Below are 26418 nucleotides of genomic sequence, written 5' to 3' on the forward strand. Positions count from 1 at the left end.
AAAAAAAAAAAAAAGCAAAAACCAAAAAAAAAAAAAAAAGGGGGGGGGCTTCCCTGGTGGCGCAGTGGTTGAGAATCCACCTGCCAGCGCAGGCGACACGGGTTTCAGCCCTGGTCCGGGGAAGAACCCACAGGCCACGGAGCAACTAAGACCGTGCACCACAACTACTGAGCCTGCGCCCTAGAGCCCGTGAACCACAACTACTGAAGTCCACGCACCTAGACCCCGTGCTCAGCAACAAAGACAAGCCACCACAATGAGAAGCCTGCGTACTGCAACAAAGAGTAGCCCCCGCTCGCCACAGCTAGAGAAAGCCCGCGCACAAAAGAGCCTACGCAGCCAAAAATAAATACATATATAAATCTATTTTAAAAAAAAGAGCAATGAGAAGAGGTGCGACTGTACTGATGGGTCAGATTTGGGGGGGTGGGGAGATGGGAAGTGGTTTCCAAGCTGGAAGGACCATGTGGACAAAGGCGGCGACAGTGGGTTATGACTGATGCAGAGCATGTCAGCTGAGAAGTATTCAGAGAGAAGGGGGAGGGGGGAGGGGTTGCCAGGTTGACGTGATCGGATTTCATTAAGAGGGAACAATTCTCGGGGAAGTTCCAGATGAAACAAAGTATAATCTTCTCTCTGTTTACATAGTGGTTGATTTCCAAAAAAAAAAGTCAGCATAAGTTAATACCCTGCAAAAAAAAAGATGTTATATTTATATGCAAGACAAGAGTTCTTTACTAGGCTCAGATAACTTATAAGCAGGTTTTTACCTACCCGCCCCCATGAATGTCTAGTGGAACTGGGGACCCAGGGTGCTTCCTCATTGCGCAGGACCATCCAATAGTGCATTGCTGGCCGCTGCCCAGAAATGCCAGGGGTGCCCCCCAATCTGTCCCTGGAGATTTCCAACATACACTCCCCTCCCCCAGGATGGGGGTGCTGCCCTGTTGAGGACCACTCAGAACCCAGCTCTAATTGTTTGGTGCCCGACTGGGACGCACTCGTTGGAAAACTACTGGCCCACATCTCACTTCCGCTCTGGTTGCAGGTTCCATGCAGGTGATGAACAAGACACGGCGCATCATGGAGCAGGGCGGGGCGCACTTCATCAACGCCTTCGTGACCACGCCCATGTGCTGCCCCTCGCGCTCCTCCATCCTCACCGGGAAGTACGTCCACAACCACAACACCTACACCAACAATGAGAACTGCTCCTCGCCCTCCTGGCAGTCGCAGCACGAGAGCCGCACCTTTGCCGTGTACCTCAACAGCACGGGCTACCGGACAGGTGAGGGAGCCAGGCTGCCACGGGCGGGCACACGAGTGGGCTGGGAACCTCCGACGTGGTACCCGGTGTCCTGCCTCGGACCACTGTCTTTCCCACTGTGGTCCCTGTACTGCGAGGGGTCCCTGTACTGCGAGGGGTCCCTGTAGTGCGTGAACAGCTTTCTTTTAATTTAAAAGTTGTGCATTGACTTCTAGATGTGTTCGAAAAATACGGATTTATTCGCCTACAGGAGTGATAGAAAGTGACCTTTCCAAAGGAATTTGAGTTAAAAAAAAAAAAGAGTCTATTTAAAATATGAAATATACTACAGAGAGGCCTTGAAGTACTCGGGCGGGAGTATGAGTTCTCTGTGAATTGTGCTATTTAAGTCGTTGGGGGACTACTTCGTTAATTTGAGGCCATCAGCATGGAACAAGCTTCCAGAAGAACATTGGGGCGGGGGATGGAGAGGAGTGTATGTGGGGCCTGTGGCCACTCTACAGACGGCAAGGGACTGTTTGTCTACACTTGATCGTCTACACCGCCCAGGGTGCTCCATCCCTCCTGCAGTTGGTGCCCACAGTGTTGGTTGCATCCGGGGTGGAGAGCGAGCAAGGTGTCCCGTCTCTTTATCCTGCAGGAGGTACTTAGGTGCGTTCTGAAGACTCACCTGCCAGGCTGGTTGCCTCAGGCAGAGGCACAATTACAGTCACTTATCTGCAGCACCACTGCAAAATCCTCCAAACTCAATGAAACTTGCTCTAATTTAGAAAAATAAACACTCCTCACCTTGGGTAAGGAGCCCAGGCAGTTGTGAAATCAGATACTGTGGCTTGAATATTGTCACCCTGGGAAGTTGTGTTCAAGTGACAAGGGGCTTGTTTGGGTAGGAGTGACATGAGAGAAGGACGGATACCTCCCTGAGCTGGGTGCAGGTCACTGAAGCCGTCCTGGAAGCTGGGCAGCTGCCCCTCACGTACACGGTGTGGCTGGCATGGGCACATCGGGGTGAGGAGCACGCTGGTGAGGTGTGTCGTCTTGCAGACTGTTTCCACTGCCAGAATCACCCAGCGGGCAGGCCCCGCTGAGAGAACTAGGAAGGCCTCAGTCCTATACATATGACCCTGTTGGTTCCAGAATCTCTGCAGAAAGCCACATGGGTCAGAGTTTACCCCAGGCCACCACCCATCTGGTTGCAGAGACCTGGATATAGATGGAGGAAGCAGGACAGACCAGGGCACCTACTGAAAGGGGCATCTGCCACTCAGGTCCAGGTAATTATAGCCATTTGAGCTCAGGGTTGCCAACCTTCAAGTATTTCTAATCTGAATTCTTGGCCAAAATCTGATTTTAAAACATATTGGCAAAACTCAGTTTGTTTTGTTTTGTTTTGTTTTTTTAATACACAGTGTGGACCCACAGAGAAAACATGTCTGAGGGCTGTGAGACCCACTTTTAGAACCTCTAGCTGAAAGGTCTGTGTAGAAACCTTTAGCTTTGGATGCCAGAGGAACAGTAAGGACCCTAAAAGTGTACTCATCCACCCCCCACATTTGACAGCTAGGGCAGCTGCAGCCCAGAAAAGAGACTTGCTCACAGTCGTAAAAGCAGGTGCTTGTGGCATCATCAAAATGGAAACCAAGACCGTAGGACTTCAAAGGGAGTATGGATGTTGTTACATCCATCAAATTGAAAGGAAACCTATATCCTGCGATATCTTAGGGGCTCACGATAGGGGCCAAAGCCTGGTGTTTCAGAATCATGTAGCTGGCACAAGGGAAGGAGCCATCTCTCAGGATTTAACGTTTCTTCAAAATTGATTTCAGCAAACTTTGTCCTTGAATTTAAACAAATCACCAAAAAGCGCTTTCCCCAAAGAATTGCTTTCATCCAACTATGCTTAACTGTTACACCCTCAGTGAAGACTGGGAGTGTAATGCCAAGTATAAATTGCCATACGTAGAACATTTACGTTTTTTGTAAAACTGTCCCTGAGAATTTTATTCGTTATGTTTAGAATGGCCCCCTCTACAAGGAACTCTGTTCCAACCTGACATTGAGAACTCAGGACCCTGAAAATGTCTGTTTACTGTGATGATCTTATGTGCTCTTGTCATTAAAGAACAAGAGCTGTGTACCCTGTATACTTTCCCTTTTTGCCCTGGTAGTTAGGAAGCTCAGATTTGAGTTTTATTTCATTCTCTTTTATGGCTGAGTAACATTCCATTGTGTGTGTGTGTGTGTGTGTATATATATATATACACACACACCACATCTTCTTTATCCATTCATCTGTCGATGGAAATTTGAGTTTTATATTAAGCCACTGCTTAAAGTGAAAACATGACCAGTTATGCTGGTCATTGTAGGTTGATTGAGAAAAATAACAGAAAACTAGAATGAATTCAAAATCCCTTTTAGATTAACTTGATTTGTATGACTCACATTAGAATAATTAGACTCATATTAGAATAATAACTTTGTAGCTTCCCAGGGAACAATGGTCAACTGTTCTTACCAGGTCTTTGGACACATTCAACCCTGCATTCTCATGAGTGTCTAGGGCAACTGATTGAATTAGATTTAAGTTTTTTGGCTGTGTGTGAGAGACCCAAGACAGAAGTCATTTATTACTCTCTCAACTAAAAGTCTGTGCTGCTTTGATGGACCTGCCCATGAATTGATCAGAGACTCAACCATTTCCTTTTCTTTTTTTTTTTTCCTGAGGCATAATTGGCATATAACGTTATAGTAGTTTCAGATGTACGACATGATGAGTCAATATTTGTATATATTGCAAAAGGATAACCACAATAAGTCTAGTTAACATCTGTCATCATACGTCGTTACAAAGGTCTGTGTGTGTGTGATGAGAATTTTTAAGATCTACTCTCTCAGCAACTTTCAAATATACAGCGTAATATTATTAACTGTAGTCACTATGCTGTACATTATAGCCCCATGACTTATTTATTTCATAACTGGAAGTTTGTACCTTTTGACCCTCTTCACTCATTTCACCCACCCGCTACCTCCCACCTCTGGCAACCACCAATCTGTTCTGTGTATCTATGAGCTCGACTTTGTTTTAGATTCCATATGTAAGTGATATCATATGGTGATTGTCTTTCTCTGTCTGACTTATTTCACTTAGCCTGATACCGTCAAGGTCCATCCATGTTGTTGCACGTGGCAAGATTTCCTTCTTTTTTATGGCTGAATAGTATTCCAGTGTGTGTATACCACATTTTCTTTATTCTTGCATCCACTGAGGACACTTAGGTTGTTTCCATATCTTGGCTATTGTAAATAATGCTGCAGTTAACATGGGGGTGCCGATATCTTTTCAAGTTAGTGTTTTCATTCTCTTCAGATAGATACTCAGAGGTGGAATTGTGGGATCATACGGTAGTTTTATTTTTAATCTTTGAGGAACCTCCGTACTGTTTTCCATAATGGCTATACCAATTTACATTCCCACCAACAGTGAACAAGGGTTTCCTTTTCTCTAAGTCTTTGCCAACATTGTTATTCTTTGCCTTTTTGATAATAGGCATTGTAACAGGTGTGAGGTGGTATCTCATTGTGGTTTTGTTTTTTTGCGGTACGCGGGCCTCTCACTGTTGTGGCCTCTCCCGTTGCGGAGCACAGGCTCCGGAAGCGCAGGCTCAGCGGCCATGGCTCACGGGCCCAGCCGCTGCGCGGCATGTAGGATCCTCCCGGACCGGGGCACGAACCCGTGTCCCCTGCATCGGCAGGCAGACTCTCAACCACTGCGCCACCAGAAGCCCTCATTGTGGTTTTGATTTGCATCTCCCTGATGATTAATGATGTGAAGCATCTTTTGATGTACCTGTTGACCATCTGTATTATCTTCTTTGGAAAAATGCCTACGTAGATCTGTTGCCCATTTTTTAAATTGGATTGTTTGGTTTTTTTTCTATTGAGTTGCATCAGTTTTTTGTATATTTTGGAAATTAATTCCTTAGATGTATGAGCTGCAAATATTTTCTCTCATTCGGTAGGTTTTCTTTTCAATTTGTTGTGCACAGTGTTCCTTTACTGTGCAGAAGCTTTTTAGTCATCCCATTTATTTCCTTTTGCTTTTATTGCCTTTGTTTTTGGTGTCAAATCCAAAAAAAATCATTGCCAAGATCCATGTCAAATGATGATTTCAGGTCTTATGTTCAAGTCTTTAATCTGTTTTGAGTTAATCTTTGTCTATGGTGTAAGATAGTGGTTCACTTTAATTCTTTGACATGTGGCTGTCCAGTTTTCCCAGTTCCATTTATTAAAGAGACTGTCCTTTCCCCATCATACATTCTTAGCTCCTCTGTCGTAAATTAATTGACCGTATATGTGTGGGTTTATTTCTGGGCTCTCTATTCTGTTTCATTGATCTATGTCTGTTTTTATGCCAACACCATACTGTTTTGATTACTACTGCTTTGTAATACAGTTTGAAAGCAGGGAACATGATGCCTCCAGCTTTGTTCTTCTTTCTCAAGATTGCTTTGGCTCTCTGAGGTCTTTTGTGGTTCCATACAAACTTTAGGATTGTTTTTTCTGTTTCTGTGAAAAATGCCGTTGGAAATTTAATAGGGATTGCACTGAATCTGTAGATTGTTTTGGATAGTACGGACATTTTAACAGTATTAATTCTTCCAGTCCATGAGCATGGAATACCTTTCCATTTATTTGTGTCTTCTTCTATTTCTTTCATTAGTTAATGTCTTATAGTTTTCAGTGTACAAGTCTTTCACTACCTTGGTTAGGTTTATTCCAGATATTTTATTCTTTTTGATGCAGTTGTACATGGGACTGTTTTCTTAATTTATCTTCTTGATAGTTTGTTTTTAGTGTATAAAAACACAACAGATTTTTGTGTATTGATTTTGTATCCTGCAGCTTTACTGAATTAATTTATTAGTTCTAACAGGTTTTTGGTGGAGTCTTTAGGGTTTTTTATGTATAATGTCTTGTCACCTGCAAATAGTTACAGTTTTACTTCTTCCTTTACGATTTGGATGCTTTTCCTTTCTTTTCTTGCCTAATTGCTCTGGCTAGGACTTCCAATACTAGGTCAAATAAAGGTGTTGAGAGTGGGCATCCTTGTCTTGTTCCTGATTTTAGAGGAAAAGTTTTCAGCTTATCACTTGAATATGATGTTAGCGATGGACTTGTCATGTATGGCGTTTATTATGTTGAGGTATGTTCCCTCTACAGTCACTTTTTTGAGAGTTTTCCTCATAAATGGATGTTGAATTTTGTCAAATGCTTTTTCTGCATCTGTTGAGATGATTTTTATCTTTCATTTTTTTTAATGTGCTGTATACATTGATTGATTGGGGGATGGTGAACTATCCTTGCATTCCTAGAATAAATCCCATCTGAACATGGTATATGATCCTTCTACTGTATTGTTGAATTCAGTTTGCCAATATTTTATTGAAGATTTTTGCATTCTGTGTTCGTCAGAGATATTGGCCTATAATTTTCTTTACTTGTGGTGTCCTTGGCTGGTTTTGGTATCAGGGTAATGCTAACCTCATAAGATGAGTATGGAGGTATTCCCTTCTGTTCTATTTTTTGGAAGAGTTTGGGAAGGATTGATATTCATTCTTCTTTGAATTTTTGGTAGAATTCACCTATAAAGCTGTCTAGTACTGGACATTTGTATTTGGGGAAGTTTTTGATTATTGATTCAGTCTTCTTTCTAGTAATTGGTCTGTTCATATTTTCTCTTTCTTCATCAGTCAGTGTTGGTAGGTTGTATGTTTTTAGGAATTTATCCATTTCTCTAGCTTGTCAAATTTGTTGGCATATAATTGTTCGTAGTAGTCTCTTATGATCCTTTGTATTTCTGTGGTATCAGTTGTAACGTCTCCCTTTTCATTTCTGATTTTATTTATTTGAGTCCTCTCCCTTTTTTTCCTGGTTGAGTCTAGCTAAAGTTTTATCAATTTTGTTTCTATTTTCAAAGAACCAGTTTGTAGTTTCATTGATCTTTTCCATTGTCTTTTTAGTCTCTGTATTTCATTTATTTCTGCTCTGATCTCTATTATTTTTTTCCTTCTACTAACTTTGGGCTTTGTTCTTTTTCTGGTTCCTTGAAGTGTAATATTAGGTTATTTATTTGAGATTTTTCTTATTTCTTGATGTAGGCATCTGTCACAAGGAACTTCCCTCTTAGAGCTTCTTTTGCTGCATCCCATATGTTTTGGTGTGTTGTGTTTCCGTTTTCATTTGCCTCAAGGTTTTTTTTTCTCTTTTGATTTCTTTGACCAGTTGGTTGTCCAGTAACATGTTGTTAATCTCCACGTATTTGTGAATTTTCCAGTTTTCTTCTTTTAATCGATTTCTGGTTTCATACCATTGTAGTTGGAAAAGATGCTTGATATGATTTCAGTTTTCTTAAATTTATTTAGACTGGTTTTGTGGCCTAACATATGATCTATCCTGGAGAATATTTCATGTGCACTTGTAAAGAATGTATATTCTGTTGCTTTTGGATGGAATGTTCTGTACATGTGTGCAAAGTCTATCTGATCAACGTATAGTTTAAGACCTATGTTTCCTTATTGATTTTCTGTCTGGATGATCTATCCATTGATGAAAGTGGGGTAATAAAGTCCCCTACTATTTTTCTATTGCTGTCTATTTCTCCCTCTGGGTCTATTAATATTTGCTTTATATGTTTAGGTGCTCTTAAATTGGTTAGAGACTCAACTGCTTTCTATTTCTCCTTATCTCCCACTGATGAGAAACAAGTCACGTGAGCATGCATGATTGCAGAGGAAACTAGGGAATGTAGTCTTTATTCTGGGTGGCCATTTGCCCAGCTCAAAATTCTATTACTATGGGAGAAGAAGACATGGATACTGAGGGAAGATTAAAGTCACAACCTCAATAATGGTTCTTAGTCCATTTGTGTATGTGATACCCTTTTGAAGACAGGAGGTTAGCTGGAACTGTGGAAGACTGGAACCAGAAAACTGTTCCTTAAGTGGACCAGCAGTTCATGTAAATAGTGCTTTTAATGTATTTAATTAGGTATTTTATCTTGAAAAAGTGAAACTACACAGTTTTAAAAATAACTTTATTCTGTGTTATATTCTAGTAGTGTTTAACAACAGTTAGGTTATAATTGTGCCGAATGGGGCTTCCCTGGTGGCGCAGTGGTTGAGAGTCCGCCTAACGATGCAGGGGACGCGGGTTCGTGCCCCGGTCCGGGAAGATCCCACATGCCGCGGAGCGGCTGGGCCTGTGAGCCATGGCCGCTGAGCCTGCGCGTCCGGAGCCTGCGCTCCGCAACGGGAGAGGCCACAGCAGTGAGAGGCCTGCGTACTGCCAAAAAAAAAAAAAAAAAAAAAGTTGTGCCGAATGGATTGATTCTTTAATCAAATGAATTGATGAAGTGTCAGTTAAAGGCAGTGGAGGGGATAACTTGTTCAACAAATTTAAATGATAGCACAATATGATATCCTTTACTTCACCTTCAGTTTTCACAGCAAAATCGTAAAGGGTCATTTTTGCAAACGTATTTGAGGATTTGATCAGTTTTCCCAAGGGCCTCTCTTAATCCTTTGACATCTGAATCTTCCCTGTGAAGTGCTGATTCCCTCATCATCATTTTCAGTTTATCTCATAGACCAGATTATTGTTTGTCCGTGGATTTGCACGTGCTTTAAGCTGTCCTCCCGCATCACTTTAATTAATTTCACAAAACCTTGCATCTTTCATAAGATTTGCCGTTTCATTTTGCCGTCATCTTGCTCTGTGCTTCCCCGTGTTTGCAGTAGAGATTGACAAAGGATGAAGTGAGAGGTGCTAAGTTTAAGCAGGATAAATGTCAATTTGTTCATGGGTATTTCTGTGTGTTGGCTTCCTCTCACTTCAGGGACTCAGATCTCAAATATAAATACCCTTGAAAGTATAAATTGTATCCTACGTTTTTAGAAAATGTGCTTAGTGATCTTTTAGCACACTTAAGCTGCCCTGACTGTGCTCCCTCATATACCCACGAGTTAAAGTTATATCATCCGTGGAATGAGATGCTTCCAGGTTTTTGCAAAGCAGTTGAGAGCAAGGACTCTGACTGGGTTCAAATCTGGGCTCCACCACTTACTAGCTGAGTGAATTTGAACAAGTTATTTAACTTCCACGCCTTGGTTACTTCACCTAGGAATAATAATGTTACTTCGCTCGTAGGGTTTTCTGAGGATTAAATATGTTAGAACAGTGATACCTAGTAAGCACTTAAGAAACATTAGCAACGATAGACACAGCACTGCACAACCTACCCCAGACCAGCGTTCAGATGAATGTCACAACATGTAGCGTCACGTGATGAAAATAAGTTTATACCCACGGATCAAAAGGTTGCAGCATGTGCTCAGCCTCTCTGGTAATTAGTGAAATGCAGACCCAGCCAACAGTGCACTCTCACCTCTCGCCCATCACCACAGCAAATATTCAGAGGTCCTGTCACACCAAATGATGGTGAGGATGTGAGAAAACAGGAAGACCAGCAGTGGGAATACGCATTAGCACCTCTGCTTTGAAGAGCCATTTGGAAGTTTCTGGCAAAGCAGAAAACATGCATCTCTTTCCATTCAGCGATTCTCTGGCTCTGCACCCCTCAGTTCTGAGGAGGTGATATGTAGTTCTGCTTAAGCAAGGAGAGGGTATATCTTGGTGATGCTCGTGGCTGGTAGATAACCTTCAGATCCAATTGACAGAAACCCCAGTTCCCAAGTGGTTTTGACAAGAGATTGAATTTTTTGCTCCCTAAACCAAAAAGATACAGGCAAGCTTTATACAGAGACACATTCTGTGTTTTGACAGTGTCACGATTTTATCATAAGGCCTGAGGTCTCAAGAGGATGACCGGCACTGGGACGGGCCCCATGCCTCTTCCTTTGTATGATACCTTAGCGTTCAGCAGGGTTTTTTCCCAGAATGCCCAAATGGTGAGAGTCTTTCTGACTGGACCAGCTTGAGTCACATGCCAACCCCTGAACCAGTCACCACGGGGAGCAGACGGTATGTGCCAATTAGCTTAGCCCATGTCACCTGTTCCTGGAGCAGCTGGGGGAGTCATTTTCCCCCAGCACCTGGGTTCCCAAATAGAAATCAAGAGCTGTTGGAAAGGATAAAGAAGAAACACAGTGACATTCACAAATTTCCACTACCTTGCCGTGGGCAAAACAACCACCACCAAAGGGGGAAAGAAAATACACCTCTTCCGGCCCTTCCTGATGAATGGGACAGGAGTACCCATTTTCTTCTCGTTAGGGTACTGCTTTCTCGTTCCACGTTGCCGTCAGAGTCTGGCAGTTCAGAAGCTGTTTCCCCACCTAGCTCCTGCCATCTGGTGCAGACTTTTGTAGAGATGTGAGCACTGGGGGTGAGCCTCCTGCCTTTCCCTCATCGTGTTCTAGAATGCACCATGGGAGGAGGGGAGGAAGCCCCTCATTACAGGCCCCAGGTGTGCCAGGGCTCCCAGTCACAGCTGTTTTGAAACCAGGCCCTGAGCACCCCAATTATTTTCACTCTTCTCCTCATACAAAGCTGGGGAGGGGAGGTCAGCTGAGGACCCAGACTACTTGGCTGTCAACGTTGGGCAGCCACCCTTACTTGGAGGGGGGACCTCTGTGCCATGACACCTCCTGTGGCAGGATGCCTGGGGCATTGGTGGAGCATTGGTGGAGGCTGGGGCATCCCTCTGATGTAGGAGGATGGAAAGGAATCTGCTTGGCATTTGGGCATCCCTGACAAAGATTTGCTGCTGGCGTGTAAAGGGGTGCACGTGTGTGTGTGTGTTTGCGCGCGTGTGTGTGATTTATTTTTTCCCCAAAGCGGTTTTGGGACCACAAAGATGTTAGAGCTGGTGTTCTTCTATGAAGTAATCCTCACCCCTCCCTCTTTCCACCACTCGGTTTTGATCTGCTTTTAGCCTCTTGCCCTGAAACCCACACACCAGCCTCCAGCTGCTTCAACATCTGCCTTTGGATGTCTCCCTGGCATTTTGAACCTGGCATGTCCAAACTGACTTCCTGACCCTGTCCCTCCCCCTCCCAGGCACCTCTCACAGTCTGCCCCTTGGCAGTTCCAGTGTCCCAGCTGCTCAGACCGAAACCTTAGTGTTATTCTTGTTTGTTTGTTTTTTCTCCCTTTCACACTCTACATTCAATCCATCAGCAAACCCCATCAACTCTCCTTTCAAAATATACCAGAACCCTCTCTGGTGCCACCATCCTTATCTAATCCTCCATCATCTCTCGCCTGGGCTGCCCCAGCTTTCTCGTCTCGGGCCTCCCTACCTCTGCCCTCACCCCACTAGGGTCTGTTCTCACCACAGCAGCCAGAAGGATGCTGTCAACCTACGTCAGATCCCGTTTCTCCTCTGCCCACAGCCCTCCTAAGACTCCCCCCTCACTCAGGGTAGAGACTCCCACAGTCACCTCAGGGTCCTAATGATCTGCCCCCCTGTCCCTCACCTCTTGAACACCTCACCTCTTGTCCTACACCTTAGTCACTCCCCTCCTTCCTGTTCCTCAAACCATCCATTCCTCAGACCTTTGTTCAAATACCACCTCCTCAGAGAAGCCCTCCTTGACTAGCCATCCGAAGGAGGCTTCCCTTCCCCCTTTTTCCCCTCACCCTGCTTTTTTAAGTCAGAGCCCTTGTTGCCACATAACATATATTTGAATGTTGTCTGTCCAACTTCCCATGTTAAGTTACATCTCCTGCCCACTCTGGTTCTCCCTGCCCTGGTTCCAGCTTTATCCGCCTCCCTGGCCCTTTCACCGCTGATGATACACTTTGCCACGTATCTTGTTGGTTGTCTCCCTTCTAAAATGTCAGCTCCATTGAAGCAGAGATATGAGGTCTGTCCTCTCCAGTATCCCTGTGCTGGAAGGGGGCCTGCCCCGTAGTAGCTGCTCATTGAATGGTTGCAGGATGAGTGGATGAATCTGTATTCTGTCCAGAACTGGCAGCGCCCCCGACCCTCCCCCATCTCGTCTGTGCTCCTTTCTCCTCTCCCGTTTCTCTCCTCCCCGCCCCCAGTCCTGCCGCCTCAGCCTCTCCTCCTCTTTCTCCTTGGCCCTTCTGCCTGCACAGAGGAGAAAGGACTTAGACTCTTCCTGGGACGATGCCTCCGGGCCCCCGTGCAGCTGTCCCGCGTGTACAATGGCAGCCTTCTCTCTGCTTGGCCTTTCTCCTGTTTTTGCTCCCCACCCTCTTCCTCTCCCCTGAGTGTACACACAGCTCCCTTCTTCCCTCCGTCCAGCTGCCCCCCTCCACCGCCCTGCCCACCCCCTCTCCAGCCTGTGGTGGGACACTAGAGCATCTGCATTTGCCCCAGGAAGTAGGGGGCTTTTCCTCTCCTGACACCACGACCCCGCCTTCCCCACCATGAAAGTCAGGCTTGGTGGTGGTGTAGCAGCCCCTTCCAGGGCCCAGGGCATCCTTAGGGGGTACACATTTGTCCCTTCCACATACACATTCAAGCTACATTTCTTTAAACTCCAGTGTAATAGTCACTCCCTTCCTCCAAGACCTTCAAGCTTCAAAACAAGTAAAGCATTGGTGCAGGAGCCCAGAGAATTAGGCTCTGCGTCTAACTTCTCTGTTATCTTGAGCAGAGACCTGCCCCCTCTGGGCCTCAGTTTCCCCATCAGTGCAGTGGAGTCGCACTGTCTATGTGTAAATTGCCCGATGCCTCTTTGCTATGATTCTATCCTCAGGGTCATGGGACCAGTGCCCACAGTCTTGGGAGGAGAGCCACCCGGGGGCCACAAGAGGAAAGAGGAAACAGGTAGTCATGCTTCTCCTCCACTTTTCAAAAACTGGGTGTGAGGCTAATGGGACAAGATATATACACTTTCGCGCACCCTCTGTCCCAGCCCATCAGCTGGTATATTCCTTTCCTATGGCTGCTGTAACAAAAGTGCCACAAACTGGGTGGCTTAAAATAAGAGAAATGTATCCTCTCACAGTTCTGAAGGGCAGGAGCCCAAGAGCAAGTGTCAACAGGGCTGTGCTCTTTCCAAAGGCTCCCTGGGAGAATCCTTCCTTGCCTCTCCCAGCTTCTAGTGGGCGCCAGCAAGCTCGGCCTGTAGCTGCATCGCTCCCATCTCTGCCACCGTGTTCACACAGCCACCTCCCTGTGTGTCCTCTCTTCACATGGCCTTCTCCTCTCTGTGTGTCTGCATCCAAATTTCCCTCTTCTCTAAGGACACCAGTCACCAGATGAGAGCCCACCCTAATCCAGTATGACCTCATCTTAACTTGATTACATCTACAAAGACCCTATTTCCAAATAAAGTCACCTTCACAAGTACTCGGGGTTAGAACTCGAACATATATTTCGGGGGCCACGATCCAACCCACACCAGCTGGGTTCTTTCCCACACACCACTTTATTTAATCCTCAGTGATGCATTAACCTCCATTTAGGCTGCAGGGATGCTCAGAAACCAGGTGTCTCCCCGTCACCACCGGGGCTGTGGGCCTAAGCGCGGGGCAGTGTGGCCGCCCAGCCGGTCAGCTCCATGCTTTGGTTTTGCTCACGGAGGTCATTCAAATGACCTTAGAAGTCGCATAGCACAGGGAGATCAGCTCGGTGCTTTGTGACCACCTAGAGGGGTAGGATAGGGAGGGTGGGAGGGAGGGAGACGCAAGAGGGAAGAGATATGGAAACATATGTATATGTATAACTGATTCACTTTGTTATAAAGCAGAAACTAGCACACCATTGTAAAGCAATTATACTCCAATAAAGATGTAAAAAAAAAAAGTCAAAATGGAAGTGAGAGGAAGGACGACTATGGTGGGTGAATACATAACCCTGTCCACCTAGAGCCTCAAGAGGCTATGAGGGAGTTTTCAGGGTAAGTGTGACCTTTTGCAGGCCCTTCCCCAGCGCAAACTGTGATTCCCCGAACATTCTAGAAGGGTTTAGACTAGAGCCCAATATGGTAGCCACTAACCACCGGGAGCTACTTAACTTTCAATTAATTAAAAATAAATCAGACTTTAAATTCCAGTTCTCAGTCGCACTAGCCATGTTTCAAGTGCCCCCGTAGACACACGTAGGTGCCAGGTGAGAGGGTGCAGATATAGAGTGTTTCCATCACTGCAAAGTGTTCTATTTATTTGAACGGCCTTGGAATAGTGTAATTCAAGCAAAATCTTTCTGGAAAGGGGCACAGACCTTTGGGAATATGATCATTACGACAACAATACTAAAAAACAAAACAAAAAAAATGCAGCGTTTACCATGCCCAGACCTTGTGGCGGGTGCTTTACATAATTCATTCTACCGAATCCTCACACAAGCCTTTGAAGTAGCCGTGCCCCCTCCTATTCCCGTAGTGCCCCCCCTCGGGTCCCGAGCCCAGGGATACAGTTCCTGTACCTGCCTCTCTAATCCTTCCCAGGCCATCCTATGTCTGTGTCATGGGTCAGGGTCAGGACCAGGGGCAGCCACAAAGGAGCCCTCCATCCTGGGGCCTATGGGTCCCACCTGTCCGTAGACAGGTTCTTGTTCTCTGAGCACCTGGCAAATCCCATCCTTTGGGCAGCAGGTCGCTTCCAGCACACACATCCAGCCCTTTCACGATGCATCTGTGGTTTTGTGGCAGGGGTCAGAGTAGAAGGAGAGAGGGCTTTCAGCAGAGGAGGGGAGCTGGGCACCACAGGCGTCAGCCCTCCCAGCACCAAGGAGAGGTCTGCTCGCTGCCGTGTCTGCGTGAACCCTTTCTACCCGGGAAAGACAAACTCTAAGGCATCAAGGGGCCGGGGCGGGGAAGGGGGCAGCATTGTACAGCCCACCAGGTGTGCCCATTAAACGATGAACGGGCCCAAAGTTCCCAGATCTTCTGATTTTGTCGGAAGTGTGATATCCAGATTTTGATTGAAATTGCCCAGATTTTTAATGCGGATTATTTGCTCTACTTTCTAAAAAAAATCAATAAAAGCACCAGGCAGGTCCAAAGCAAACATAATTGTGGGATGGATTTGGCCCACAGGCCACCATGTTTGCAAACTCCTTTCTAACCTGTTAAGAGAGCACACCTCCCCCTAAGGCTTAACATCTATGAAGGCATTTCCGGTGGTTATGAAAGTTGAGGGGTGCTACTGGGGGCAGGGACCGGGGACCTTTGTGCCCTGCTCTGCACAGGAAAGCCCCACACAGCCCCCAAATTGTCTTGCATTCCACATGGCTTCTGAGTCTTCTACCAGATCATTATATGAGTGGATTATTTGATGTTTATTGTTATCTGAGCCTTGACCATAAGTCCATTTTATATATAAAAACTGAAAGGGTTTTTGCACTCTTTTAATACACTCTGAATTTTCCAGGAACATAAGGATAAGTAGATGGAGGGTATATTATACTTGAATGCAGAACTTTTCCCGGAGTTATTCCCTATTGCTGACAATCTCCTCACTGATGGCAGGGCCACCTGAAGCATTCGACATACAGCCACGCCCACTCTGTGTTTGTAGCTGTCACACGCCCCGTGAATCTAAGCGCACGCATCCGACTACTCCATCCTGTCTCCTTGATGGATGTGCTTGAAAGTTCACGCTGAAATTTTTCGTTATTATAAATTGCCTTCCTTTTTTTTTTTTCTTGTAGATTGCAGTTAGAGCATGATACTGATTTTTTGGAAATGATGTGTATATGTAGCTTTCGTTACCTATAAGTTTCCCTGCAGGAAAATAAAGGAGCATTACAAAATATTTGTCACAGAAATGGGGCATCAGTCTAATGGTGATGAGAACAGCTCTTTGAAGGATCAGCTTAGTGTCACATTCCTCTGAGGTAATAATTAAATATCCATTTTTTGATGGTCTTCCTGGGCCTTGTTCTAAGGGTCTCTTGTGGATTTTCTCCCCTTCCTTTGTCCCATCCTTCAGGACAAAACCTTACCTTCTTTTTTTTTTTTTTTTAATTGAACTATAGCTGATTAACAATGTTGTATTAATGTCTTCTGTACAGCAAAGTGACTCAGTTATACATATATATTTTTCACATTATTTTCCATTATGGTTTTTTTTGTGAATTTTATTTATTTTTTTATACAGTAGGTTCTTATTAGTTATCCATTTTATACATATTAGTGTATATATGTCAATTCCAATCTCCCAATTCATCCCGCCACCACCACCACCTGCTGCACCACTTTCCCCCCTTGGTGTCCATACGTTTGTTCTCTACATCTGTGTCTCAATTTCTGCCCTGCAAACTGGTTCATCTGTACCATTTTTATAGGTTCCACATATATGCGGTAATATATATTTGTTTTCCTCTTTCTGACTTACTTCACTCTGTATGACAGTCTCTAGATCCATCCACATCTCTACAAATGACCCAAATTGGTTAATTAGAACTGCTTTTGCTGCATCCCGTAGGTTTTGAGTCGTCGTGTTTTCATTGTCATTTGTTTCTAGGTATTTTTTGATTTCCTCTTTGATTTCTTCAGTGATCTCTTGGTTATTAAGTAGTGTGTTGTTTAGCCTCCATGTGTTTCTATTTTTTACAGATTTGTTCCTGTAATTGATACCTAGTCTCATAGCATTGTGGTCAGAAAAGGTACTTGATACGATTTCAGTTTTCTCTAAATTTACCAAGGCTTGATTTGTGACCCAAGATATGATCTATCCTGGAGAATGTTCCATGAGCACTTGAGAAGAATGTGTATTCTGTTGTTTTTAGTGGTGTAAGTGTTCTCCAGTTTGTGAGTCACGCACCCAGCAGTTATGGGATTTGATTTTATTGTGATAGCGCCCCTCCTACCATCTCACTGTGGCTTCTCCTTTGTCTTTGGACGTGGGGTATCTGTTTTGGTGAGTTCCAGTGTCTTCCTGTTGATGATCGTTAAGCAGTTAGTTGTGATTCCAGTCCTCTCGCAAGAGGGCGTGAGAGCACGTCCTTCTACTCTGCCATCTTCTGCTTATCTCCATGATGGTTTATCACAAGATACTGAATATGGTTCCCTGTGCTCTACAGCGGGACCTTGTTGTGTATCCATCCTATGTATAATAGTTTGCCTCTGCTAATCCCAAACTCCCACTCCTTCCCTCCCCTACCCCCCAACCCTTGGCAACCACAAGTCTGTTCTCTATATCTGTGCGTCTGTTTTTGTCTCACAGATATGTTGATTTGTATCATATTTTAGATTCCACCTATAAGTGATATCATATGGTATTTGTCTTTCTCTTTCTGACTGACCGCTTAGTATGATAATCTCTAGGTCCATCCATGTTGCTGCAAATGACATTATTTCATTCTTTTTGATGGCTGAGTAATATTCCATTGTATATACGTACCACCTCTTCTTTATCCATTCATCTGCCAATGGACATTTAGATTGTTTCCATGTTTTGGTTATTGTAAATAGTGCTGCTGTGAACATAGGGGTGCACGTATCTTCTCGAATTATAGTTTTGTCTGCGTATATGCCGAGGAGTGAGATTGCTGGATCGTGTGGCAAGTCTATTTTTAGTTTTTGGAGGAACCTCCATACTATTTTCCATAGCGGTTGCACCAATTTACATTCCCATCAGCAGTGTAACAGGGTTCCCTTTTCTCCACACCTCCAGCATTTGTCATTTGTAGACTTGTTAATGATAGCCATTCTGACTGGTGTGAGGTGATACCTCATTGCAGTTTTGATTTTCACTTCTCTAATAATTAGCGATGTTGAGCAGCTTTTCGTGTGCCTCTTGGCCATATGTGTATGTCTTCTTTGGAGGAATGTCTGTTTAGGTCTTCTGCCCATTTTTGATTGGGTTGTTTGGTTTTATTTGTTGAGTTATATGAGCTGTTTGTATATTTTGGAAATTAAGCCCTTGTCCATCACATCGTTTGCAAACATTTCCTCCCATTCCATAGGTTGTCTTTTCATTTTGTTTATGGTTTCCTTTGCTGTGCAAAAGCTTATAAGTTTGATTAGGTTCCATTTGTTTATTTTTGTTTTTATATCTATTGCCTTGGGAGACTGACCTAAGAAAACATTGGTATGATTTACGTCAGAGAATGTGGACAAAATCGTACTGTGAAAGGACCAAAAAGGGACTTCCCTGGCGGTCCAGTGGTTAAGACTCCATGCTTCCACTGCAGGGGTCACGGGTTTGATCCCTGGTGAGGGAACTAAGATTCTGAATGCTGTGCGGTGCGGCCAAAATAAATAAAGAAAAGGATCAAAAAGATTTTCAGATACAGCTCATCCCAATGAGGGCAGGTGTGGGGGAGCGGTCCACTCCCCACTAATCGAGTTTCCAGGGAACGGATGGGCCCCGGTCCACATTTACTGAAACTGCGTGACCCTCCCGGGGAGTGGGTGGCTGAGTCCAGCATTTAATTAGAGGCCCAAGCAGCCCACCCTCGATGCCGCCAACACGACAGCTCGGCCAGGGCCTCAGTGTCATCGACAGCCCAGCCTTCCTCGATAACAACAACCTCCCCCAAAGCAGCAGGGAGAACACAGGGGCTGGTGAAGGGGCACGAAAGCGGCAGCCTCACCCTTCCCTCTGGTTATTTGCTTCTCCTGCGTCTTCCCAGTGGTTAGCCATTCCTCCTCCCTACTCAGCAGCTAGACGAGGCTTTGCAAAATGGACATATAATCATGTCACTCCCTGCTTCCAACCCTCTACTGGCTGCCCACTACTTTAAGAATGAACTCACAGGGCCTCCCTGGTGGCGCAGTGGCTGAGAGTCCGCCTGCCGATGCAGGGGACGCGGGTTCGTGCCCAGGTCCGGGAAGATCCCACATGCCGCAGAGCGGCTGGGCCCGTGAGCAATGACCGCTGAGCCTGCGCGTCCGGAGCCTGTGCTCCGCAACGGGAGAGGCCACGGCAGTGAGAGGCCCGCGTACCGCAAAAAAAAAAAAAAAAAAAAAAAAAGAATAAACTCACAGCTCCTTGCATGGCCTCGGCCTCCTCACTTCTCTGTCCACATCTCCTACCCCTCTTTCTTCTTTCTGACAACATTCAGACCACCTGGCCTCTTTGCTGTTCCTCAGACATTCGCAGGTCAGACCTTCCCCAGGGCCTTTGCACTATCGGTTGCCGCTGCCTAGAGCACGGTTCACACAGCTTGTTCCTTGTCAGCCCTCAACTTCCGTCTTAGCGTCCCTGCTGCTTCCCTGTGTCACTGAGTCCTCCCCACCCCCACCGCTCTCTACCATGATACCCTGCTTATGTTCTTGTAGGACTTATCACTCACCTTGAAATCATCTCAGGTGTTCTTTTGTTGTTGTTACTGTTGTTTTCTCATGGGAAAATAAATATTCATTTTCCTGATACGTAGTTGTGATAGTTGTGTTTTGATACGATAATACAAAGTGCGAATTATATACCACTTGTGACATGTTTTTCAAGAATAATTTACATGCTCAAATGTGCTTTAAGAGTCCTTGCTAAACACTCAACACCGTGCCGATTTCAGTGAAGCGTTTCTCAGGCTTTCATGGAGATCTGAGTAAAATGGAAAAATCAAATAACCCCCTAGAGACTCGACGTCAGATTGCTCTATCTTACTGCAAGAAGCACTATGAAAATGTGTATAATGCCTTTGTGTGAAGCTGTGGTATAACTCTCTGGTGCTTTACACAACAATATAGGTATAAGAAATTTTATATTTGCTTAAGGGAGGGAGAAAATTACTCTTTTCTTTTTTCTCAGATTGGGGTAGGATTTTGGTTGGCTTTGTTGTTGGTGTTTTATAAAGCAGAATAAATCTTTATCACCCGAGTCTTGAAAACTAGATCAACATAAAAAGGTGCTTCTGTGAGTGCATTCATGGTGAAAGAAGTGAAGTAAAATAAAACGATGTTGTCCTCAAACTGACAATTGTTTGTGACCTATATCTCAGGTCTTTTGAACTTATTTCTCACCTGTTATGTTCATTTCGTACATCCCCAGATCCAAGAACAGCTCCTGGCAGGTGTTGGGTACCCAATAAAAATTTGAATGAATGGATGACTCTTCGGCGTTAGGCTTGAAGTTAGCAGAAAATGAAAACAAAATGGAATTGGGGTTGCTCTCTGACTTTCTCTGCCTTAAGAAATATAATTGAAATTAGTTCAGGCAAATTTGGCTGAGTCCCAGTGCTCAAATATTGTCATCAGAACCCAGTCTTTCTGCTTCTTGCATTTTCTTTCATTTGGGTTGACTTTATTCTTAGGAAAGTTCACCTTTGTGATGTTAACATGGCCCCACACGTCCCATCTTACCAGGGTAGTGACCCTGCCTAAAAGAGAGAGCTTCTTTCTGATGCTCCAGCAAAAGTCTCAGGGGAGGCTTTCATTGGCTCAGCTAGAGTCATGTGTCCCTCCCTCACCCAATCATAGAGGCCAAGGGACGTGAGATACCCTGATTGGCCAGGCCCAGATCATGTGCCTAGCCCAGGAGCTGGGAGCTAGATGCAGCCTCACCTGAACAGGTAACACTGAGAGAGGGGAAATGTTGGTTCCTTCAGAAGCACAGTTACCAAAAGACAGGAGAATGGATGCTGGGCAGGTAAATAAAACAGATGTCTACAGAAACCCAAATCCAGCTTCCACCTCAAGAGGCAAGTGGAAAGAAGGCTTTTCCCCAGCCCCCAGCTCTCTCTGCTTCCAGCCCAAGATGCCTCCTTCATGCATAATCATGCCCCCGCCTTCCTCATTCGTTTTCCCACAGTTCTCAGTTCAGCACAATCCCATCTCTGGCACCCAGAACTTTTACAGCATTGATTTATCACTTCATGCAGCAATCTGCGTTTGGTGTCTTTTCAAAAGCAGAAGAAAGAGATTCATGTTACCTTGTAAGCAGCCCAAAGTTAAAAGGATCCAGTTACAGAAGATCAGAAATGCTCCAGTCCTAAGAGCTTTGGGGCTCTGGGTTTATTTAATGTATTTCTTCCCAGCCCTGCTTCCTCAGCCAATTTGTCTGCCACAAAAACAAAAGACTTCAGCCCTGTGGCATTTTGCATCTAATATCTGTAGTGTTCTGGAGTTTGCAAAAGCACTTCCTTCTCATTTATCACTTGTTCCTCAGGAGACCCCAGCTTTACCCCCAGGAAGTTGGTGGGATTGTTATATTCTGCTCCGACCAGGAGCTCTGAAAGTCAAATGACAAATGGCTATGGTCTCACAGCTCAGGGCCCTTCTACTGGCAGTAGGGGTGGGATGGGAACGTGGCCTGGGCCAGCTCAGTTTCAATTCTGCACCCTTAGGACCAAATTTGGGTCTTGCAAAGTGGCAGCCACACTTCAAGGCTAAATATATTCTGTTTGAGTTACAAGGTGTTTTTTAAAACCTAGAAATTTCACTCCAAAATTCAGATTCCAAGCTCTTTAAAAAAAAAAAAAAAAATGATGATCTTGCCAATATTGGCAACATTCCTGACTGGTAGGGGTCAGCAGACTACAGCTCACAGGGATCTGTCAGCTGTTTTTATAAATAAAGTTTTATTGAAACACAGCCATGCCCATCCATCTATGTATCGTCTGTGGCTGCTTTTGCTCTACAGTGGTAGAGTTGATTTTGTAACAGGGACCATATGGCCGCAAAGCTGAAAATATTTTCAGTTTGACCCTTTGCAGAAAAGGTTTGCTGACCCCCTGGATTACAGTAGCTGGCTGTATCTGTATCGCAGCTACCCCCAGTATTTTTAGAATATTGGTACAGCTGAGGGCACATCAGTCCCCAACTGACAGTGGTTTAGGGATGATAGATGCTTATTTCTTTCTCTCTCATTTGACAGTTTGGGCATCACAGCCCAGGTGTGATATGGCACACACAGGATTGGTACCCAGGCTCCTGTCACATTGCTCCACCCTCCTGGGGGACTGGCCTTGTCCAAAATGGCTGACCACGTCCACATCCAGCCAGCACGAAGTAGAAGAGGAGGCACACCCACTTCCAGTAGGGCCATTATTAGAATTCACATACCACAGCCATCCTCATCTCCACCGGAAGTTGGTCATGACCACGTCCAGCTGCAAGCGAGGCTGAGCCTGTAAGCTCCGTTCCGGCAGCCCTGTGCCCAGCTGGTAGTTCTCGTCCTGTGGAGAAGGAACACATAGACACTAGGTGACACAGCAGATTCTATGGCACTTCATCGGCAGAGCCCAGATCTCCATTCACAGCACACCTCTCCTTCTCTTATTCTTGGTCCATTTCATTCATTCATGGGAGCGCCTGAATCTTGTTTACATTTGCCCTGTTGTAAATTATACACATTCTCTCCCAGGGGAGAGGAAGAAAGGGAGCCAGTGAACTCCAAGGGCAGAGGAAAGGTTGCAGGCATGGAATCATGCACAGTGTGTCCCCTTGTTATCTAAACTAGTGACTGGGAAATAGTTGAGCTGAATACACTCTCAGATCTAACGCGCAAAGCTCTTGGGCTGGGCAGAGGAAGAGGTGCATTCTGGAAGCTATGATACATGGTGGGGATTGTGGTCAGTATTGTCACTCGTCCTGGGGAAGGAAGGGCCATCATCCTGAGCAGCATGGAGCTGAGTTGATAGCTTCCTACATCTGGCTTCTCACCTGGTTCTCCTCCTGTTCCACCCGCAGCTCCAACCAAGCCTCCTAGGGCTGGTGTCTCATCATCCTGACCCCTTACTCCAGAGCCCAGGACCTGGGCCCTCTTCTAGCTATTCTCATTCCCTAACCGGGGATTTTACCCCTTTTAGTGCCATGGGACCCCCTTGGGGTCTGGGGAAGGCTATGGATCCTTTTCAGAATAATATTTTCAAATTAAATGCATAGAAGAAAATACACAGAATTACGAAGGAAGCCAGTTATGTCAAAATACACTCACCAAAATACTTTTTAAGCTGTGATAGGTATTCTTTTTTACACACTGAATAGCACGACGGAATAGTTATTTAGCTGATAACTGTGATAACTTGGTGATTTGGAAGTAGTGCTGTGGCTTAAATGATATTTCAAGATGCCCGCATTAACTGTACTGTGATGTGAAAATATCTGTCTTGTGTGGGTAACAAAGGCACAGGGCCTACTGTTACTGTGACTTGTTGCTTTCATTCATAGTTGAAGGCAATGCCAGTTAGAGGACCAGGAAAATAAAGAGAGATGTCGTTTTCCCATCCAAGTTCACAGACCTCAGATTAAGAACCCCTTCCTTAGGTGATCTCAGTCTCATTAGTCCTGTGGCATTAACTGTCATCTAAATGCTGACAACTCCCAAATTTCTACCCCAGCCCAGACCTTTCCCCTCAACCTGGACTCAGATCTCCAGTTGCCGTCTGTTGGGCACCTCGAGGTTAACGGGTCTGACCTTGAGCTCTTTATCACCCCCGCTGTGGAACCTGCCCCTCCCATGGCAGCCCCTTCCTAGATGATGACAGATCTGTCCTTGATGGTCCGGCAGAAAACCTTGAAATATACATGACTGCTCACTTCTTTCCTACACCACATCTAATCCATCTGCAAATCCTGTTTGTTCTGCCTTCAGAAATAGCCTGAAACCAACCAACCCCTCTGAGCCCACCTGGTTAGAACCATCCCAGTCTCTCTCCTGCATTACTAGGACAGCCTCCTAGAATCACAGTTCCCCACTTTGGACTGTTCCCAATGGTAGAATGTTAAGTTCCATGAGGGCACGATTTGGGGTTGTTTGTTTCTTAATTTCTTCTGTTTTGTTCAATGGTATCCTTAGTTCCTAGAACCGTGCCTGGTACATAAGAGTGCTCTTCTAATATTTATTGACTGACTCACCGAATGAATATGTAACATCTTGATAAATCATAGTTTTATAATAAAAAACAGTAATCAGGGACTTCCCTGGTGGCGCAGTGGCTAAGAATCTGCCTGCCGATGCAGGGGACACGGGTTCGAGCCCTCATCTGGGAAGATCCCACATGCCGCGGAGCAACTAAGCCCATGTGCCACAACTACTGAAGCCCCCGGCACCTAGAGCCCGTGCTCCGCAGCAAAAGAAGCCACCGCAGTGAGAAGCCTGTGCACTGCAATGAAGAGTAGCCCCCGCTCGCCACAACTAGAGAAAGCCCGTGTGCAGCAACGAAGACCCAAAGCAGCCAAAAAAACAAAAAACAGTAATCATCATTTGGGAGCAGTTTCCCTGCATTTTCTCACTAAATCCTTCCCAGCAACTTAGGTAGGCATATCATTATCTCCATTTTACAGATGGGAACACTGAGGCTGGCAGGTGAAACTAGCTGGATTTAAACCCAGGATGTCCGTTCCAGAGCTCATGCTCAGCCTTCATGCCTGACTGCCTCCCAGGATAAAAATTCTCCCTCCAACCCCATACGTCTGGAAACACTGATCTTGATGATGTCTGTGGTTCCCTCCTGGATTCCCAAGCCTGTGCTTCAAGAAAGGCAAAGAGCTCAGGCTCTGGGAACGGCCGTCCCTCCAGCCCACGACCAGATGAATCCTGGAAGGGTGGAGCGACCTCAGTGTGGACTCTCTCTTCTGTCTGCGCTTCTGGCAGAAAGCACTTTGGAGGGTAGTCTGAGCCCATCAAGGAGCAGGATCGCTCGGATAACGAGGTCCGTTTATCCTTCCTGCCTCTGGCCGTTGAGCTGTCCACTGGCTGTTTCCTGTTTCCCTGCCTCTCCCCACCCCATCGGATGGGAAATGCTCCAATCTGCAGGGACTGGGTGGCTGCCCTGCCAAGATGCAGGATGAGGTATAGTAGCCAAAAGTCAGGTTGGAGACGGACCACCTGGGTTTGAGTCTCAGCTCTGCCACCCGCCAGCTGGGGGATGTTGGGCCGAAGGGGACTTCACCTCTCTGTTCCTCCGTTTCTCCAATTGTAAAATGGGGACAGAAATAGTATCTCCCTCGTTGGGTTGTTGTGGTATGTCATCACCTTCTAACCCAGTGGTTCTCAAAGTGTGCCCCAGGAACCCTGGACCCCAGACCATTTGCACGATAATACCAAGACATCATTTGCCTTTTAACTCTCACTTGCTTCCTAGTGTTTCTGATGGGTACAGAGCATACCCACAACCATCTAAAAAGGGTATGAAAAGACTCCCCCACTTTCTGTGTGCATTTCTACGTGAGGTTGGATTTTTCACAAAACACAACCTGAACAGTGAATCACGACAGATCGAATTCAGCAGTAGGTATGAGAATCCAGCTGTCTCCTGTTAAACCAGATACTTAAAGATATTTGCTAAACTATAAAACAGTCCAGCTCTTCTCACTAATGTTATTTTGTTGGGGGAAAATATATTTATTTATCCTTTTGAAATACATATATTAATACTAACAAGTAGGTTTACTATTACTATTTTTAAATGAACTCATGTTTTAAATTTCTCAGTGTTCATTTCTAATATGGTAACTATCGCTAGGCATAAACAACTCCTTCACATCCTCAATAACAGTTAAGAGTCTGAAGGGACCCTGATACTGAAACACTTGAGAGTGATTGCTGTTGACGAACACTGGCCTGGGGCCCTTCTTCAGCTGTGCAGGAACCCCCTCCACCCCCAGGGAAGCCCTGCCCCATGTGGATGGAAGAGATGCCGATTCAGCCCACCAGACGCCACAAAATCAAATAGAAAGACGACAATTTAACAATTCCACCTGCTCTTCTGCTCTAGGACGGTGCACCCTGGGTGCTGGGCGACAGGAATCTGTGAGTCCCTCAGTGGGACAGGATTCCCACAGGCCTCCCATCACCTGGGCATTCGTTGTTTCCATCATTTCATCATTTATCCCACAGATATCTGTTGAGGCCTTTGTGCTTGCTGGGCTCTGTCCTAGATGTAGAGATACAGTGGGATCAAGGCAGGCAGAAACCCCTGCCCTCATGGAGCAGGTGTTTCAATTGGGCAGGCAGGTGGGAAAAGCCACAAGACAAATTTGTCAGGTGGTGCTAAATATTGTGGAGAAACAAAGTCAGAAGAGGGAGAGCCAGGGGCAGGGAGAGGCCATTTTAATAGGATGCTTAGGGATGTAACCCAATAAGGTAAAATTTGAGCAAATACCTGGGAAAGGTGAGGAAGTGGTCCATGCAGGTGTCTGAGGAAGGTGCTTCCTTCAGCGGGAACAGCAGGGGCAAAGGCCCTGAGGCAGAAATGAGCCTCAAGGGCTGGGAGGGCAGAAGGAGGCCACTGCGGCGGGAACAGCATGGGCTAAGGC

At 45.5% G+C, this 26418-nt stretch overlaps 1 protein-coding gene across 2 annotated transcripts in view; it reads left to right on the plus strand.

Moving 5' to 3' along the window:
* SULF2 (sulfatase 2) overlaps nt 1-26418 on the plus strand; it is a 139397-nt gene that overhangs the window by 52804 nt on the left and 60175 nt on the right. For both annotated transcript variants that reach the window (XM_024746869.1, XM_024746870.1), the window contains exon 3: nt 1049-1288. In XM_024746869.1, the coding sequence (XP_024602637.1) occupies nt 1049-1288 (240 nt within the window). The remainder of the gene's footprint in view (nt 1-1048; nt 1289-26418) is intronic.

Source organism: Neophocaena asiaeorientalis, unplaced genomic scaffold, assembly GCF_003031525.2.
Source record: "Neophocaena asiaeorientalis asiaeorientalis breed wild unplaced genomic scaffold, Neophocaena_asiaeorientalis_V1.1 scaffold132, whole genome shotgun sequence".
NCBI classification, from domain to species: domain Eukaryota; kingdom Metazoa; phylum Chordata; class Mammalia; order Artiodactyla; family Phocoenidae; genus Neophocaena; species Neophocaena asiaeorientalis.